General features: G+C 36.6%; 1 protein-coding gene across 1 annotated transcript in view; it reads left to right on the top strand.

The window, feature by feature from the left end:
* The window catches only part of ST18 (ST18 C2H2C-type zinc finger transcription factor), a 74,875-nt gene that overhangs the window by 20,771 nt on the left and 35,502 nt on the right, over nt 1-18,602 (top strand). The window contains exons 4-9 of the mRNA XM_010216011.2: nt 2,779-2,969; nt 7,099-7,893; nt 10,716-10,850; nt 12,618-12,708; nt 14,284-14,388; nt 15,795-16,000. Coding sequence (XP_010214313.1) covers nt 2,779-2,969; nt 7,099-7,893; nt 10,716-10,850; nt 12,618-12,708; nt 14,284-14,388; nt 15,795-16,000 — 1,523 coding nt within the window. The remainder of the gene's footprint in view (nt 1-2,778; nt 2,970-7,098; nt 7,894-10,715; nt 10,851-12,617; nt 12,709-14,283; nt 14,389-15,794; nt 16,001-18,602) is intronic.

Here is an 18,602-nt window from a genome sequence, read left to right as displayed (position 1 = left end):
TCAGACCTCCTGCTCTAAAAATCTATTAATTATGCTTCTGTAAGAAACATATGTAGCTTTGTCAAAAGGAAATTAAACACTGGAAATTCATCTGTTTCTAAACACTCTCTCAATAACTGCTGAAGGTAAATTTGTAATTTGACAAAAAAAAAAAAAAAGAAAGAGAAAGACTTGAAAACAAACCAAGTGATAGCTTTTGTTGATAGAACAACTGTGTGAAAGGTTTTTCAAACATTTGTCAGTTATGCAATTTTCCTATAACAACATGAATGGTATGTACTGCCATTCCCAAATTTAAATCAAGAAATTCGTACTTTCTTAGGAACAAATTATGCATACTGGTTTGCACTCTGCACTACATCCATCCCTGAAGTCTGCTTGTTATATAGATATCTTTTCCAAAAGGAGACTTTTTGTGTTGTGATTCTGACCTTTAATATGATACTTGTACTATTATATACTCAAAAGCTGAGAAATAACAAAGAGGCTGTAATATATTCATCTAGAGCAGATGGTTAGAGTCCAGTATTACTGATGCCCATAGCATTTGAGCTTTTAGAAGATCAAGGATATTCACTGTGTGTTTAAGATGCATATAGTAGAATTTTAACATTCCTCCAAACTGCAGATCATCATATTTCCATGTCCTTCATGTTTGCAATGATGAATTGCCAAAAAGGTGCTTAGCCAAAAATGGGTATTTTTTTAAAACAAAAAGCTCAAGTTAGTCATATGCTTTCATCCAAAACAATCAGAACCTGAGCCAACTTAGTACACATAAGATACCTTGGAAGGATTAATTTATGCTGTTGAGCTTGTAATATGTGTAACCAATAGGAGCTGTCTGCACACATGGATTTTTTGCAAATCTTGTAGCTAAGTCGTTGAGCCAAATACAAAATCCAGAACCTAAGGGTATCGTGTAGATATGTAATGCACCCTGGGGGCCTAAGGTTGAGAAACCATTGAGTGGATTACACAGATTCATATATGTAGTTTTTTCATCTCTGATAGAAATAATATAAACATTATTATTTGTATTACATACATTTTGTAGAGTACAATGCAGGAGAGAACAATTAGCAAAACAAAATCATTATGCAAAAAGTAAAAGTAAAAGAGGAAAAGGTGGGGTTTGGCAAGATGGCATCTTTAACAAGATATCATATGATGTAACACCTATATATCATACCGATCAAAGCATATATTTTTGGCAAAGATTTTGTCTGCAGAAGTAATTGAGACACAGACCAACACATGGATTTTGGAGTTGCTGGAAGAGGTATATGGAATCTGCTAGAAACATTTAAAAGACAGTGATCTCTTGTCATGTCAGTCCTTTGAAAGCCAGGCATCTAGACTGATCAAGACCTTTCTAGGGGAATGATTCACCTGCTTTATCTGATGTACCTAGTTTTAAGTAGATTGCTGTCTGGAGGAACCTATCTCTTTCCTCCTCTTCTCTTCTCTGAGAAGAGCTCATATCAGACACTTATGACTAACGTTAATGAAATTATATTAACACACGGGCATGCATGTGCCGGGGGAATCCATATTGGAAAACATTGTGAAAGGATAGTATGCTTCATATATATTTTGTGTTGCTGAACTGTTCATAGTGGCTAAACATTTCATTCACAACGTATAATTGGATTTTCAGCTTATGTAAATATGTAGAAGTTTAAGCACCTGGCCCAGAGCAGAGTAGTGAAAAAAAAAAAAATCTTGACCAAAATGATCAAATAACCAAATCTACCAAGCATTGCATTTCCTGGTCATACACCATAGCTATTCAGTCAGTCTGCTTTCCTGTCCTCTCCCAGCATAGTTTTATAACAATCAGCATTGCCTTGATTATGTCTAAGTAAATGACAAGAAAGATTGTTCAGAATCACACAGTTACAATAAAGCACAAAGCAAAAAAACAAATAAACAAAAAAAACCAGACACAATCTATAGACTAGATACATCAAAAAATGAGTATGTTGCAAGACACTGCTGCAATTCCATTCATACAGGCAGGTATCCAGTGTAACAGAGAGGGGGGCCTGGCATAGCTTGAATGGTAGCTAATGATTGTGTCAAATGTACAAATCCAGAAACAATATATGACATTAATTGTACAAAATTTGTTATGTCTTTTCCTCCTTGCCCCAATTATATATGGCTCTTTTTTCATTAATCTCAAGGGTAATAAAACATTGGAACATGCAAAGAGAGGAGAGATCATAGCAAAAGTAAACATACAAACACGTGATCAGAACGCAAAGGACACAAGCAAGTTTCCATACTAATGGAAAGATAAAGGAGGCAAAGGTTCGGAAGGTCATAGTGTAACTGGTAGTATATTTTTCACATTAGCTGTTTCTCTAGATTATCTGTCCAGTCTAAATCTTTGTTCATCCTTTCCTGGATGTATTTATTTTACTGCAGAACAGAGCTTAGATTAACATATGCTTATTTAGGATTAAGGATGTTGGGTTATGGATGTTTTGGTTTTGTCCTCCTCCCCATTCTACTTCCCACAAACAGGCTTTGGCAGCAGTGAAAAAGAAATGGCACAGTGGATTTGTCTGTTCCCTGACCTTTGAATACATGAGCTAAAACTAAATATCCACTAAACACTACTAGATGAAGCTGCAAGTGAATTAGCATTTTGTCCTTCTTCACTTTTCTATTTTAAATTAAAATAGAGGATGGTGCTAATTGTTTAATAATTTCCCATCACTTCTCCCACTTTTTTTCCCTCCATCATCACCCATTTCTCGATCATTTCAGTGCCTACAAATGTTCTATGGCTAAGAAGAGAAAAGCCGAAGAGCAGCTTTCAGGTGTTCCAGTCAACAAAAGAAAATCCCTGTTAATGAAACCTCGCCACTACAGCCCCAGTTTGGAATGCAAAGAAGAAAATGAAGACAGGACAGATTTACAGGCAGACCTTAATGTCCTTGAAAGCAGTTCATCTCCAGGTAGCTGTGCAGTGTGCCTCTGTTTGAATGTGAATTCCACAGACAGGCAGATATGAAGCACATAAAGTGTTTTTGGCTTGTAACAGAATTGGAAGGGTGCATTACTATCTAGGTATAAGTATCATACTTCAAATTATTTTGTACAATAACTGCTCATGGAGTCTAGAAAATGCCGTGTAGGTCACAGAGACAGACATCCACTACAGCAGGTCATATATGGAGCAGCATCTGCTTCTTCTCTAGCTCTGTCAAAGAACAAGGTCAAGTCCACCATCAAGAAAAACACATATATGAAAAGTAGATTTTCACTGGAAAGTACAGAACTCTTACAAAGAAAATCCAAACTGCTTAGCAAAACATTGTTGACTTTAACATTTAGCAAAGCAATTTCATGCATGTGACTGCTACATGTGTTCTAGTTAACACAATTATTAGGCTCAGCACTTTTATACTTGTTATTCCAACTCTGCTAAGCCAAACATATCTGGCAATTTATAGAGAATTCTACAATGTATATGCTGCTGAATGTGGAAGAGGGCAAGGGAGATGATAGAAAGATATAGTTATAGTATGTCCTTACAGTTCTTTCTTTGTAATATGTGTAATGTTTACACATGCATTTTATATATACACACTTAAGACGAATAACAAATACCAAAATAAATATGTTGTCACATATTTGTGTAAGAAGTCTCGCACAAATTATTAATAAGGCAAATGAGGAGAAATCAGTGGAATACATACTGCATTGGTTTTAAATGAAAATTTCATCATTAGATTGCAAAGTCAAGATAAAAGAAAGATTATCTGGAACTGGGAAATTTGTAATCATAGGTGCAATGAAAACCAATGGGAGCATATATTGCACTCCATTGCTTTAATTGGTTATTATAATTGTATAAAGATATTTTATTGTCAACTGCCACTATAAGTTTCTTGAATGAACTTTTCCAATACTTTCAAAGGAAGCATAGAACTATGATTAGCGATTTGTCTCCATCCACTCTAAACAGAAGTTCCTTTTAAATTATATTTTGTACATGTTTTAGATATGAATACTACAAAATAGATGAATTGAGAAGTCTGTCTTTAAGAAAGCGATTCTGGCTCTACTGAAATCAGGGGTGGGCTTTCTTTTTGTTTGGGGGTTTTTTCAATATATCAAATATTTCAGTCGATTGTCACTTGTGAGTCTTCTAGAAGGAACACTTCAACAGATTCAGACACTCGTGCAGCTGTTTGAATCCTATCAATATGAAGAACTAGGTTGGAGATGCCTCTTCAAGTAGAAAGTCAGTTAACAATGTGATACCTAATGACTGCTACTTTTTGATGTCATCGCTAAGCCAAATTCATCAAGCAAAAAGCATTGTGGTTTTCACTGCTTGTTGAAGCCTGCAAAAATATTTTTATCTCTTAACATAAGAGTTGCCTCAGTGATGTGCTCTCTTTTCCTTGTATCTTCTGTACACCTCAAAGAACTCATTGAAGGGAAAGCACCATGTTGGGTGGAGAGGTAGAGCATATGCTGATGTAGAGAGAAACCAAAGTTATTTAATGTTTTCTTTTAAAAGGAAAGGGAAAGTGTTGGATCAGGTTCACTGATAAAAACATAGGGAAACTCTACTTTCCCCTAGCCAGTCACATATTCAGTCAGAAGAAAAAAACACTTCATTGTGAAAAGTTAAATTTGATATCTGTTAGGTTTCGCCAGATCTGCTCATGTCAGTGATAATACCTGCTAACCATTTTGTTTTAATTTTACCAATTAAAGTAGCTGAAAACAAATATCAGCTAGAGCGTACAGCTGGCCTGGGTACGTAGATTTATTTACAATTTCTTAGTGTAATATCGCTTATTTTATTGTGAGCTTATTATTCTTCTCAGTTGGTCTGTTAATGCATCAGCTCATGGATTGTTGCAACTGTAAACTAAGATTAGCTTCGATTATTTTCAAAGGAAATTTCCAGCCTATAGTAGTGAAAAGCTGAGACAGCTGAATTATTAAGACTGGTTCAACAACAAACTTTTAAATGTTGCATTTAAAAATTCCTCTTTATTTTAGCATCCATCTTGGTTGGTATCAAAAATCTTAATTATATATTACCTATGTTACTTTTCATCTTGCATTTGGTTTGGTAGCTTTTTATCTAGAAAAAAAGTAATTTAAAAGACCAATTGCTATTGCTTTGTTTTGTTTTGTTTTGTTTTGAAGGCTGGGGAGATTTAATTTAAAACTAGAAACCCTTGCCTTTTGAAAAGAGAGGAGATTGCATTTTTATCCAAATGACAGAGAAGCAAATAATAAAAGCCCAGGCAGTTATTTGACAAAAGTTTGTTATAGAGCCAAATCATCATTCTTACTTGCTGAGATGTGAAAAGACAGATGACTTTTTCATGCAGAAGACTGCAATGTGTGTGGTAGTCAACCAGCTGCTAAAAAGTTGCATGAAGGTTTACAGACATATTTTTTAAACACAACTTTATGTACACAGTGCACAAGGCCACCTCTCCCTGCATGAATCCAATTTTCGGAACAAGAATAAGAATTAATCAATATTTTCTTTTAACATATAACAAACAGTTGAACCAAACAATTATGTAAACTGGAAATGACCCAAAATGCTAACAGTTTGGCAGCAGTAAAGTGAAATGCATTGTGGTGCACATGTGCATTTTTGTCCCCCTTTTCCCCTCCACAATAATCTGCACTTAATAGGAATATTTTAAACTATGTAGCTAAGCAACAGAGGTAATTGTTGCTTTCTAGAGCTTTTGTTAGGCACTCTAACACAGACCAAATATGCATAATTAGGTATAATGTCTATAAATCATTATTGTACACATGTGGGTAGTTAAGTGGATTGAGAGAATAGTTCAATGAATTGGACATATTCACTGAAAATGCTTTTTATTTGTTTTCTGTAGTTCATAATACTTTAAAATTATCATAACCCTTTACACTTTTTCTTAATAGCTCGCTGTGTTATTGAGAGAAACTTCATTTGCATTTTAGACTATTCTTAATTTATTATTTAAACCTGGAGTTCTTCTGATTCAGGAGAGGACAGATACATCTTATCAAATAGCCTCTGCTTGTTTATTCATCCTCCTTTCTAGGAAGTAAAATGTTAAATTTTTCAGTTTATGTTGAATAGATCCCAACAAAAGAATGTACCCTATAATCAGCATTATTGAAGGGGCTAGTGTTGTGACTAAATTCTTCCCTTCATCCAAAAATGCTTTTAGTTACTATGGCAATATTTACTTGATCCTGGCAAACCAGTGTTGATTTTAGAGAGATAATTACCAGAAAGGAAGATGATGGAGATGTATTTTTGAGTGTCCTTGTCAGGGGAAATGTTTATAAAAAATTAAATGAGATACAAAAGGCGCATTGTCTTCCACACCGACAACCTCTCCTACATGCAGACTCTATTACCTGCTAGCTGCTGCTTTTCTTCTGAAGAAAGATGTTTATAAAGACAGGATGCACTTCAGTGGTGTCTTTAACAAGCCCTTTATGAGTCTGTACATAACAACCATTTCAGTTTGCCTGTGCGTGACCTGATCTATCACTTAATGTGGCAATTGCAACAGTGACCAGGAGCTTGCCCTTTGTAAAGTATTGAGCTTTTGCCTTCAAGGTCTTTCAAAGGATTTTGAATGACTTGAAAAGTAACTAGGGGACTATTCTGAGGAAATATTTGGGAATCTTAGCTGAGGAACAAGTGAAAATATAGATTAAAGGAATTTGAAAGTGTGTGTTTAGATGCATTTTATATATATCCTGAATTGTATTTATATGAATGCCATCTTTATCATCAGAGAAAAATAACAACATATTTTTTTCTCATGTAGCTTTAGAACTAAAGAATAAAGTAGACATAATCTCAGAAGGACTTTTTCTTGGTGCAGCAAACAGTCATTTTAGATGAATCTGTGGTACATACTATCGTTTCAGAATACCTCTGAGTAAAAAAATGATTTTTTTTAAATAAATAAAATAAAATAAATAAATAAATAAATAAATAATAAATTCACGTCAATTCTACAACATACCAAAAGCAGTTATTCTTACATATTTTTCTCTTGCCTTTTTTTTATTGTCTTTTTTCCCCCAATGTAGAGGAAAATCCTTCAAAATCATCTGAGGAAGCATTTCATTTGGATGGGCAAGAAAATTCCAGTCAAAAGAAAGATAACTACACCAGCTACCACAACACTATGACCAAATCTTTGATGAACATGGGAAAATTAGCAAAGGATGCACCCAGTCAAGCAGTGGCAGAAAATGTAAATGATAGCAGCATTCACTCCTTAAAGACAGAAAATGATGACACTGATGAATGTTACATGATTAACTCAGCTGAAGAAAAGGAAAAGACTGGCATTTCCGACTCAAAATACTGTTCATCTGAGGAAAATGAAAGTACCTCTGAAATTATGGACAACGAGTGGGAAAGCTCTTCAAACTTTTCAGAAGAAACTAATGTAAAGCCCCATGTAACTCAGAAATACATTGTAGAGTGTAATCCACCGAGCATCCTGGAAGCCTCAGAAATTAAGAAAGAAGTAGAATTTGGCCCTTGTGAAACAGTATGTGATTCAGAAAGAGAACTAAGAGCACCCCAAGAGCCTCACCCAGAACCTTTTGAAAAGAGAATTCAGCATCCATTCCCTGAAAGTGAAGAAGATGACAACGAGTGCCTGTCAGAAACTACAGAAGTGTCAGTTGATCTGGATAAAACAAAAGGGAACTTGAGTTTGCTGGAACAAGCAATAGCTCTGCAGGCAGAGCAAGGCCATGTGTTTCACAGCACCTACAAGGAACTAGACAGGTTTCTTCTGGAGCATCTAGCAGGGGAAAGGAGACAAACCAAAGTTATTGACATTGCTGGGAGACAGATATTTAGCAACAAACGTAAGGAAGTATTTTTGTCTGTTCTTATTGGCTTAAGCATTTATCCTATGACTGGTAGAGAATTCTGAGCTAGGTTTTATAGCAACGGCAAAGAATCTGGAATTCAACTGGTAATTTTGTTAATTACGTACCTTCACACTAGTGCCTTACAGCTAACCAGGTTAAACACTAGGTACTTGGCTTCTTGCCAAACGGCTATGTGAAATGATCAGTAATGGCTACTAAAAGGGCTGTGTAGCTGGCACTGACACTCCTCCTCCCCGCCGCTTCCTCTCCTCCTCCTACATAGCACCTCTCTTCTCCACCTCCTAGATAGCGCACTAATACCTACCCCCTGAATTTCATCAGCCAAGAGAGAAGGCATTAGAATCATGCTTAAGAAAAGGTTAGAATGAAAAAATAGCCTTTTCTAAAGACACCACCTTACTCCTAAGCCTAAGTGTGTTTTCTAAGGTCTGTCTCTCTCACATATCAACATTACATTTTGTTATAGCCATCACTTCAGAGCCAGGAGGGCATAAGCCTCTTCTGCCTCATTCACCAACAGCAGAATTGTCAGTAAGTTCCAAAATCTTTATTGTTTCTGACGGTTTGTGACATCCTGCAAGGCCAAAAAAGCATAGCTCAATTTTCAATATCTAATCAGGCTTCCAGAAGTAGACCTAAAAAGATCCAGGTTTTATTTGTAAACTGGGATGTGTGGTATGGAACTCCTTGCCTGAGGAAGATTACAAAACAGCAAAAGATGTCATTTTATAAGCACATTCCTGTAGTAGTAGGTGGTAGCTGTAGTAGGTAACAATATCCAAATCTGTCCTTGGGCTTTCCCCTTTTGGCTTGCACATATAGTGAGATTACCCTTGCATCACTGCAATTTCTGTCTTTGATAAACGAATAGAGCTACTTTGGTATTTCTAGACTGGACTACTTTAGAGTAATCCATATATTTAGCCTCTTGGGCACTGCAAATATTACAGTAGTTTAGTTATCTAGAGTATTTACAGTCTACGATGACTGAGCAGTAAGGTAGCATATAATTTTTATCTGTCTCAGACGTTTCATTAACATATCTTAAGCTGTATATGCAGGGTGTTACATATGCACATACAGTAGGTGTTGCCTACTCTCCTGCTGAATTACATTAACTTTTATTTGTTCAGATGACCCTGGTCTGTGCAGGAATCTTACAGATATCTTTTCTTATCTTGAGACCAGCTTCGTTTACCAGGGATCACATTGGAGCCAATGTGACTTTCTTCCAGTACTCTTAGGAAGAAGTAGCAATGATAAGCATGGCAGAATTTGGCCCTTCCTAAGTGACTGCATATGACTGCAAACTATAATTTGCAGGCTAACTCAAAGCTAGAATTCATGGAGAAAATGGGCTTTCCCCATGATTTTCCCCAAGTTGTATAAACACTATGCATCAATGTAGTCAAGTGTAATGTGAGGCACATTTTTTTTAATTAGCAAATTAACTGTTTGTTATTTTTAGTGCTAAAGTCTTTTTTTGTCATGCTTTCTTAGGTCCAATGCAAACACACATGGTTTAAATTTGCATTTTTTCCATGATTTTAACAATATACCTCTCCAGTTAGTGGAGTGAAAATTAAATCACATTTTAATTTCCTCTTTGCGTTATTGCAGCAAGGAGTTTCCTACAGTGCCTTCTCATTCTCCAATTGCAGATTCTGAAAGGCATGCAGTCTCTTCTTAATATTCTCTTTTCTTTCCTCTCTTTCCTCCTTTCCTTTTTTTTTTTTTTTTTAAACCTAGAGGCTTGCCAGGATGTTTAAGCCTCAGCTGTCTCTGGTGATCCTGTTCCTAAGCACATTCTACCTGGTAGCCCACCAAAATGTGCTCGAAAGGGGCTGCTTCCTGTACTGGCTGCAGCTGTTTTCTCCCTCAGTGCTGGATGTTGTTGGCAGCCAGTCACAGATGGAGCTCAAACCACCCTCAGCAATTTATGCAGCCACTTCCTGCACATCTCACAAGAGAATTTCTGGATCAGAACTCAGTCCTTTCTCACCCAGACGTTTTGATCCTCCCTTGGAAATCAAATAAAGGCTCTCTGACCAGTGCTTCTTGCACAATTCCCAATGCTTGTAACAAAAATTGGGAAGGCACTGTGCTGGTTACAGGTTGGTGCCTGTGGGACTGGGCTGAGCCCCGGCCTTTGAAAGGGTATCGGCTGCTCCATGTTTTCACTGTCATTGTGGGCTGCTCCACAAAGCAGCATTGCCACGTGTACCGGAGGGAACTGCTTGCCTTAGCTCTCAAATGTATAAGTGGCATGGATTCAGTTTCCTAACAAAGAGCCCACAGCCCAGAGATCTGCGATATTTAAGGAATGGCTTCTGCTTGAAATGTTTTTTGTTTGTTTGTTTGTTTATTGCATACCTCAGCTTTTATTTGGTTATCCTGGCTGCCTGCAGTCTGACATTAACAGAGTAAAAGATTGTTTCAGTGTTTTTATTTTTATTTTTTATTCCTTTATAGATCTGGCTGTTGGTTGACGCTGCCAGTTTTCTGGCTTGTTGGATTGTGGCTCGGATCCTGTCTGAGGGAGGCTCTGAATAGAATAAATGACACTGCAATCCTACAGCGATACAGTTTAGCACATAAATGGCATGTGATGGGGGAGTCATTCTTAGAGGACATGGTGCAAACCTAAAGAAATTCTTAAATTGCTTAAGTCTGCATTGAAGCTTTGTGTAGGAATTATGTCTTAAGTACAAAAGGAATATTATCATGCTGCTACAATCACTCAACAGAATGCAGGGTCTGCAACCAAACCAGGTCCTTCTCTGATTTCTCTGCAGATTCACCCAGACCTGAAAAGAGAGAAACAAAATGTCCCATCCCAGGATGTGATGGCACGGGGCATGTGACTGGGCTGTACCCTCATCACCGCAGTCTCTCAGGCTGTCCTCATAAAGTCAGACTGCCACTAGAAAGTGAGTATCCTCTGCACTCCAGAACAGTGGCTGCATCTGGCCCAGTACTCTTGGTTGTGTGTGCTCATGCTGGAAAAGAAACATAAATATTGCAGAATGAGACTGAGAGAGGAGCTATCACACCTTCTTTGCCCTCCAGCTCTTAGTCGCATCCTGCTTCCCACTCATGTGAAATTCAAGCACTACTTAACAGAAGCATTACAAGAAGTACTTGGCTCCTTAGATGGCCCGGGAAGAAAAAGATCACAGAGCAGTTATCCACATACTCTATGAAATTTCTTGATCACGCTTGTCCATGCCTTTGGTAAAGCAGAGTCCACAGAGTTTCCCTGCCCTTATTTCAGAACCATGACCCAATTAGTCCTGTAGAGCACCCAGGGTGCTCTATTGCAATTTCCAATAATTAGAGGCCTATCAGAGATGTTTCTGCTGTTCTCCTTAATTCTTAGCTCAAGGAGGTTACTTCCTTCAGTATAAAGAGAAAAAATCCCTGTCTTAATCTACAGCATAGCTCTCTCTAATAACTCCAAGTCATCCTAACTTTTGTATAGCTGCTTTAGCCTGAATATTACATTTATATCTAACTGTGTTGCTCTGATTATGTTTGTTTATATATGTCTATATGTTGTGTATGTATCATCTTGTGATATGATGCAATGAAATGATACATAATAAGCAAAACTGTAATGTGAAACTACTTTTGAGCAGCCTTTCTTTAGATGTCTTTCTGTAGTAATACGCATAGAATCATATTAAAAGGATACTTGCACTTTATCAATGTTCCTAACTGTAGCTCTCCCTTTTTAAAAGATTGTTACTAAACTATATTTATGGAAACATCCATTGAGTTAAGCAGGCTGCTGTATTTGAAAGGCCATAGCAATATCAATATCAGGAAAAAATGAAGTCTCTGTTAATCATCACACTTCCGATCAGATATATTCTGTTCTGCTAGGTAAAAAATAATTGTTTATAATCAAAATTTGCTTCTTGACAGAACAAACCAGTTAGCTGAACAGTCAGTCTTTTTGAAGTACTGTGCCCACAAGGAGTAATGCAGCACTGGAGTGATTGAGGGAAGACATACAAAGATATATTCTGTTTTATACAGACATATGTGTGTCCTTAGTAAAGATGATCCACATCAAAGAACATGAGAAATTTTACATGAAGCAGGTTGTATTCACTGGTTATGAAGTTGTCTCTGCAATGATTCGTGTTGGCATGACTGTAAACTGCTGCTTGGAGGCATGACCAATTGATCTAAAGTGGGTTCAGATCAGAATAGGTGATAGGAAGGGACCAAGAATCAAAGAGAGTTTTTTCAGAACGAGTCACCTTACTGAGACATGAGGGTTAAAACAGCTTCCTTAGTCTGAGAGCTTACCTCTCCTGAGTCAGAGAGAGACAGTATTTATGTCGTAACACAGCTGTGTGGCCTGAGGCCCTTCCCTTTTATGACTGTTTTAACAGTGTCGGAGCCAGAGGGAAAAGGATCTAGTGACATAATATCCTTGCTAACTTCCACCTTCATTCTTTTGAAAGCCCTAGAAACAATGCTGTTATGATGACATCTATGTCATCATAAACTGGTATATCTTCGAAGCTTTGGCCTTGCTGCACTGTAGGTCCTTTGGTCTTGGTCTTTTGGCCGAAGTGTGACAAAGTTGAGAGTCTTCTCAGTCACAAGAAGCAATATTCATATGTTTTAACATCTATATTTTTCATTAGTGTATGTTTTTATCACTTTTTATTCTTCCTATTTAGTTCTTGCCATGCATGAAAATGTTTTAAAGTGCCCCACGCCAGGATGCACTGGAAGAGGACATGTCAACAGCAATCGCAACACACACAGAAGGTACTTCAGAGCAGTTCCTGTTCCTCTCTGCTCCAAAACTTACATGTACCAAGGAGTAAACTGGCAAGCAACATGGCATTACCTGTGATATACTACACTGAAGAATGCCTATGAACCGCAAGGGTAGTGCATATAATTTGTAGCTAGATAATTGTGTTTAACTTCATTAAAGCAAAAATGGCTGCAGCATTGAGTACGGCAAATTCCACTAGTCTATTTACAGATGAGATTCGTACTATCACTGCATCATAGTGTTCACAGTGAAACATCAGCATGTAAATGGCCTATGAATAAACATATATACTATTATTGCTACAACTGAAAATCCCTGGTGAAACCAAAACTTTGTTATTTTGCACACATACGTAGTAGACTTTGTCGGGAATTTTCCATTAAGGCACATTCCATTTTAAATAAATAGGAAATTTTAAAGGGAATACTTCAGAATGTCTGTAAAACCTAACTCCATTTATTATCCTCAGGCATGTCAGCTTCCCACTCGAAACACTTTTTCCTGTTTAACTCTCTGCCTGCAGGGAGAAAGTAAAATTGAGAAAAGGCATCCAGACAGGCATCTGGGGAATCACAGCTGGGCTGCAGGTGAGGCAGAGAGCCCAGAGAGCAAATGGCTGCTGTGGGCACAGCACTTGTCAGGATTGCTTTCTGCTGGAAGACAGCATGTCAATATAATTCAGCTGTGGTTCTTCTAGAGGACTACTCCTCTAGAGAAATACTTTTTCAATCTTAAGGCCAAACTTGGGGCAGAAAATGGTCAAAAATAACATTTGTTTGTTGGTTTGGATTATTTTTTTAATTGCTTTCCAGTTTGAGCCAAACTAGCGCATGGTGATGATAAAATGACTGACCGGTTCTTGTGTGAGAGCATCAAAATCAGGGATTAGCATATCATGTTACTGTCTCTAACACGAAAAAAAAAAGTAAAACAAATTCTATATCTATAGTCATATATCGGCTATAGCAATTTACAAGAGGTAAAAGACAATGAGCTATTAAAATATTTTCATATTTTTTCCTGTTTTAAAACCTCAGTCATTTTTGCAGCACATTAGCTGTATCATAAACAATCCTTTAATAGGACGAGATGACACATTCTAATCTGGAAATAAAACAAGCAGAAAAAAAAATGACCTTAAATGACAGAAATGTGTATTTAGGTAAAAATCATTATTCATGTACCCCTGATTTTTTTCCCCAAACCCTTTCCTTTTAATCAGTAGGGGGCTTATTCATATGGTTGGCTGATAAAATAAATACCATTTTTCAAAAAATGAAATAGTGGCTTGCTTGCCATAAAATGTCTAAGCTGAACAGTGGAAATCTCTTCCATGATTCAGTTTCCAAATATTTCACCTCAAATACAAAGATTTCACAGATTTGCATAAAGGAATAAAAACAGATGAATCTGAGCCAAAATAGCAGCAGCTCTTTCCATGGGTGCACAGGGTTTCAGAGAAGTTCAATGTCATCGAGTTCCACAGTACACATTTTCTATACTAATGATTGTATTTTAACATTTTTCTTCTTGTTTCTTGTCTTCATCTTGCTTTTAAACAGTCTTTCTGGTTGTCCAATTGCTGCAGCTGAAAAGTTGGCAATGTCCCAGGAAAAGAACCAGCTCGAATCGCCAAAAGCTGGGCAGGGCTATGATCAGACGCACAGGTAGTAGCCTTTCTCAGTATTTCAATGCAAGCACTGCGGTTCCGTCCTCAGATCTTTCACCCACTTCGGTTCTTACCCACTAAGATAAACTCATTTTAGCAAGATGATCGCAAAAATACACAACTTGACTGTATCTTAGAATTATCAAGCTTTATTCTGGTGGTCTTCGTGAGTATAACTAGCATTATAAGACTACATTCATGTCTTTTGAAAAGCAATCAATCAGATCTGTTCTAGAAAATGTTAATTCCAAGTTAGCAGCCTGAGCAATGATGCTCAAATGTCTTCCTCCAGTAAACCAAAACTCCTATCTTGATAAAATATTTTCAAATATTTTTTCCAGTGGTTCATTTGTTGTAATATTTTGACCACTGAAACTTGATTAAAGATTTTTTTGATATTATTACACTTTTAGCTGCACAATCCTCATTTATTTTGTGATCATTTTGGAAGTAATTTTCCATTGATCCCAAGTGGCATGTAATATGCATACTGCAGGTAACCAAAAGCATTGAGAACTCTGCTCATTCTATTTCACCACCATTAATTAATTCATATTTTCAGTTGCTTTATTTTAAGTTTATTGGTTTAATTAGTTCAATTTATTTTTTATACAATAGCATCTAAAAGAGGAAACAATTTTTATTGCAATTCTATTTTGTTTAAGAGTTATATAGACCCTACAGACATGCATAATTTGCACATCATTGGCACCACAAGCATTACAACCTATTATATTCAGGTCTATTTGGGGACACTTTAATTTGTGGATTATTGACATGATCAGCTCTAATGGTTCCTTCAGAGCCATTACAGAATATTATGTCCATGTGTCTGCCAGCCACACGTGCCTTGACTCTACATATGAAAAGTCCTTAGGAAATTACTAAAGACAAGTAGTTACTGAACAGCAGCTAAATGGAATAACACACTATACATCATTACTTCCTCCCAAATAGCAGAAGCAATTATTTTGGATCATCTTATATTATTTTTGTATAATATTAATTTACAGTAAGGTGGGAATAGTCATGATCCATAACACTACAAGTCTTCTGTCTAGTCTGGATAACCTTTAGAACAAAAAGAAAACACCATCCTACAGTGGTAATCTAGAAGTAAATCAGTATCTTTCTTGTAAACAGCCTGCAGTATTACTAGAGAATAGTAGATTTTTTAGTGACCACGTCTTTGTATTTTTCGAAGTACTCTTTGACTGCTAGATCACTCATAAAGATTATATTATTTATTACTTATATACACCTACTAATAGGTTTTACATGTGATAAAAGTACTTGCTGATACTGAGATGCAACTCTATCCCATCTTGGAACAAGAAGACATTTAAAGATAATCTTGTTTTGCCATTTCTGTGTTTCTCATTCTTCTCCTTATTCTCTCTGCAGGACAAATGTAACTAAGCAGCCTGAAGTCACTCAGTACAATTACAGAACTTCACAGCCAGTCACATCCTCCAGAGCCACCCTCATGAAAGAACAGGAGAAGTTTGGGAAAGTGCCGTTCGATTATGCCAGCTTTGATGCACAAGTCTTTGGCAAATGCACAGTGGCACCAGTGGTGCAAGGACGAAAGACACCCCAGTTCTTCGAATGTAAGCTTGAAATTCCATTTTGTCTTGAAAGAGGAGCAAAAAGCTTTTTTTTTCTTTCTTTTTTTTTTTTTTTTTTTTTTTTGCTTGCTTGCTTGTTCTGCTTTCAAACTTATAAGAGTGAAAGAATCTCTGTAGGAAGCTTCTGTATCTGCTTGAGGCCAGAATCCTAAAATAACCATAGATGATTAAAAGGTTTGTTTTCTTTTTCATTCCCTTTTTTTGATATTTCTTCTAAAAGTCCTCCCTCTGGCTAAGCTGTGATGTCTTTATTCATGTGATAGCGCGATGCCATGAGAGGTCCATTTGAATATACCTACACAAGACAGTAGGAACAATAGTACAGAAATATCCAAGTTAGGTTTTAAAAGGCATTTTAGATGTCTTTTAACTGCATCAGCGCAGGTATTCTTGCTTTCTAGAGAACCATGTGCCTCAGCTGCACTGCTTCCAAGCCTTAGTTTAACTCATTTTGATGTCAGATACTTCTGCACTATACCATATTTGTAGCACACACCTATCCAGTAAAGCAACTTGTTAGCTCTCTTACATGAATGAGATGCCCCTGCTTGCATCACTTACAGATTTGATGGTGTACTACTCTGTACAAATGTGATATCATAGTGTGAGCATTTATTACATGTTGCAGATAATCTTCATAATCTATATGGGAAATTTCAGCAAGATTCTACCATTATTTTAACCATTACAGAATACTCTTGAATGAAAAGTAACAAAAAATTCAGTAGCCATGAGTGCAGTGGAAAATGCAGTCTTGTTATGCCATACTGGAACTCAGGGGAAAATAGATTCACAGTGATGAGACAAGAGACAGTCTATTTTTTTTACAAAATAAAATAGTAAATTAAAAAAAAAAAAACTCGCTTATCCCAACAAAGGAGAACATTCATAGTAAGGTGAACAGAAAAGCAGACATTTTATATATGTATTTATTTTGTGTGTGTGCATGTATGTGTGAGAGAATGTGTATGCATATAGATATTATGTATGCATCTGTATATTTGTATATATATAAATACCCATATAAAATGGTAAATGGAAAGTAGATATTTATCTGGCTTGAAAAAACAGCTTGTTAAATGTAAGCAAATATGTGCACTGCCAGTTAGTTGGGTGGAAGATTTTCCAATTTTGTATGTAAAACTGAATATTCCCTATTAGCTGTCTCTTTGCACAGATGCAAGTCTATTTCACAGGTTCATTTCAAGGAAAAAAAATGAATGAAATGTTTTATATATGATTGCAAAGCCATACATATGTGATTTATATATAATGTATATCAGAGCTGAGATTTACAGCATCTTATTCTTGTAAAGCCTGTGCAGCATACAGCTATTATTATAATGGAAAAATGAAAATAAAAGAGAAAGGTGAGTGTTCTGGCTATGCAGATACACAAAAGTTGCCAATAAGAAGCTGATCGTGTAGAGACTGATTCTGTATCCCGTGTAAATGAGTGGCCAGCCAAATGTCCATCATCAGTCCTCTGAGGATTCTGCATTCATAAATTTGATTTGCTGGCAAAACAAACATCCTTCATAGCCTGCTTTTTTTGGTCTTTTAGAGTGGGTAATGGAAGATGCACCTTTTTGCTCTTTAAGTATCATTTGAAGTTAGCTGTAGTAACTGCTAAAAATGTAGACCCTCTTGCTCGTGCTCCAGTTTTACAGCAGGGTAAGTAAAATCCTTTTTCATTTGCACCGAAGAAAGGGAGAGCAGAATGATCAAGCTCTTATGCACTGCTCTGCTGAGATGCCTCCAGTGTTTAGAAAAGCTGAACAGGGCGTTCAGCTATAGTCAGTGCACACAAGCCAGCATTTCTCTCAGAGTATCATAAGTTTGAAGAAAAATGAGTTCTTCAGTGTCTTGTGTAGGTCGCAGCATTAAAAATATATTCAGCCAAAGCAAAAGGATCCAGAGGATCCAGAGCCACGGGCCGCAGATCTTTAAGGGGTGAGCAGATGGCTATTCACAAAAATGTTCTTGGTGTATCTGGGTGTAGGCTGAGAAATTGGATTTTGCTTAGTATTTTATTGTAGAACACTATGAGATCTACAGAAAAAAAAAGAAATTGATTATTGCTTATTAAGAGCTGAGATCATGATGCTGAATTTTCCCTGCAACATTTAATGACATATCAAACTTCAAAATCCAGCCTGCTTAGTTCTTCATACTCTTTTAAAGTAAATGCTGGTGATGAAGGCAAAAAACACATAATCACATACTCCACTTTTGTCTGTAAAATGCTTTTCTGTTCACCTGTAAGTTCGTTTTTCATTCTTAATTGATCTATTTGTACCTAGTAAAGCTACATATTATTTCAGATGATATCAAGCATAAAATGGTGAGCTAACACCATATCTATTCTGAATGTTCATTGTTGGGCTTTTCTAATTGATTAAAGGGTGGATCTAAAATACCAAAAACTCTTATGAAAACAGGACTGAATATTCCTGACAGGTAATGTTCTTATCTGACTGCTGCCAGTTTGTTCAAGAGCCTCATCTTGTTCACTTTACTCCAATAAGAAAAGCAATTTGAATATAAGCATTATTTATTCAAGTCGGGCAAGCAGTCTTGTGTT

Source organism: Tinamus guttatus, unplaced genomic scaffold (genome assembly GCF_059628265.1).
Source record: "Tinamus guttatus ecotype Peru unplaced genomic scaffold, ASM5962826v1 Tinamus_guttatus_pri_ptg000056l, whole genome shotgun sequence".
Lineage (NCBI taxonomy): Eukaryota > Metazoa > Chordata > Aves > Tinamiformes > Tinamidae > Tinamus > Tinamus guttatus.
This window is presented reverse-complemented; position numbering and strand designations above follow the sequence as displayed.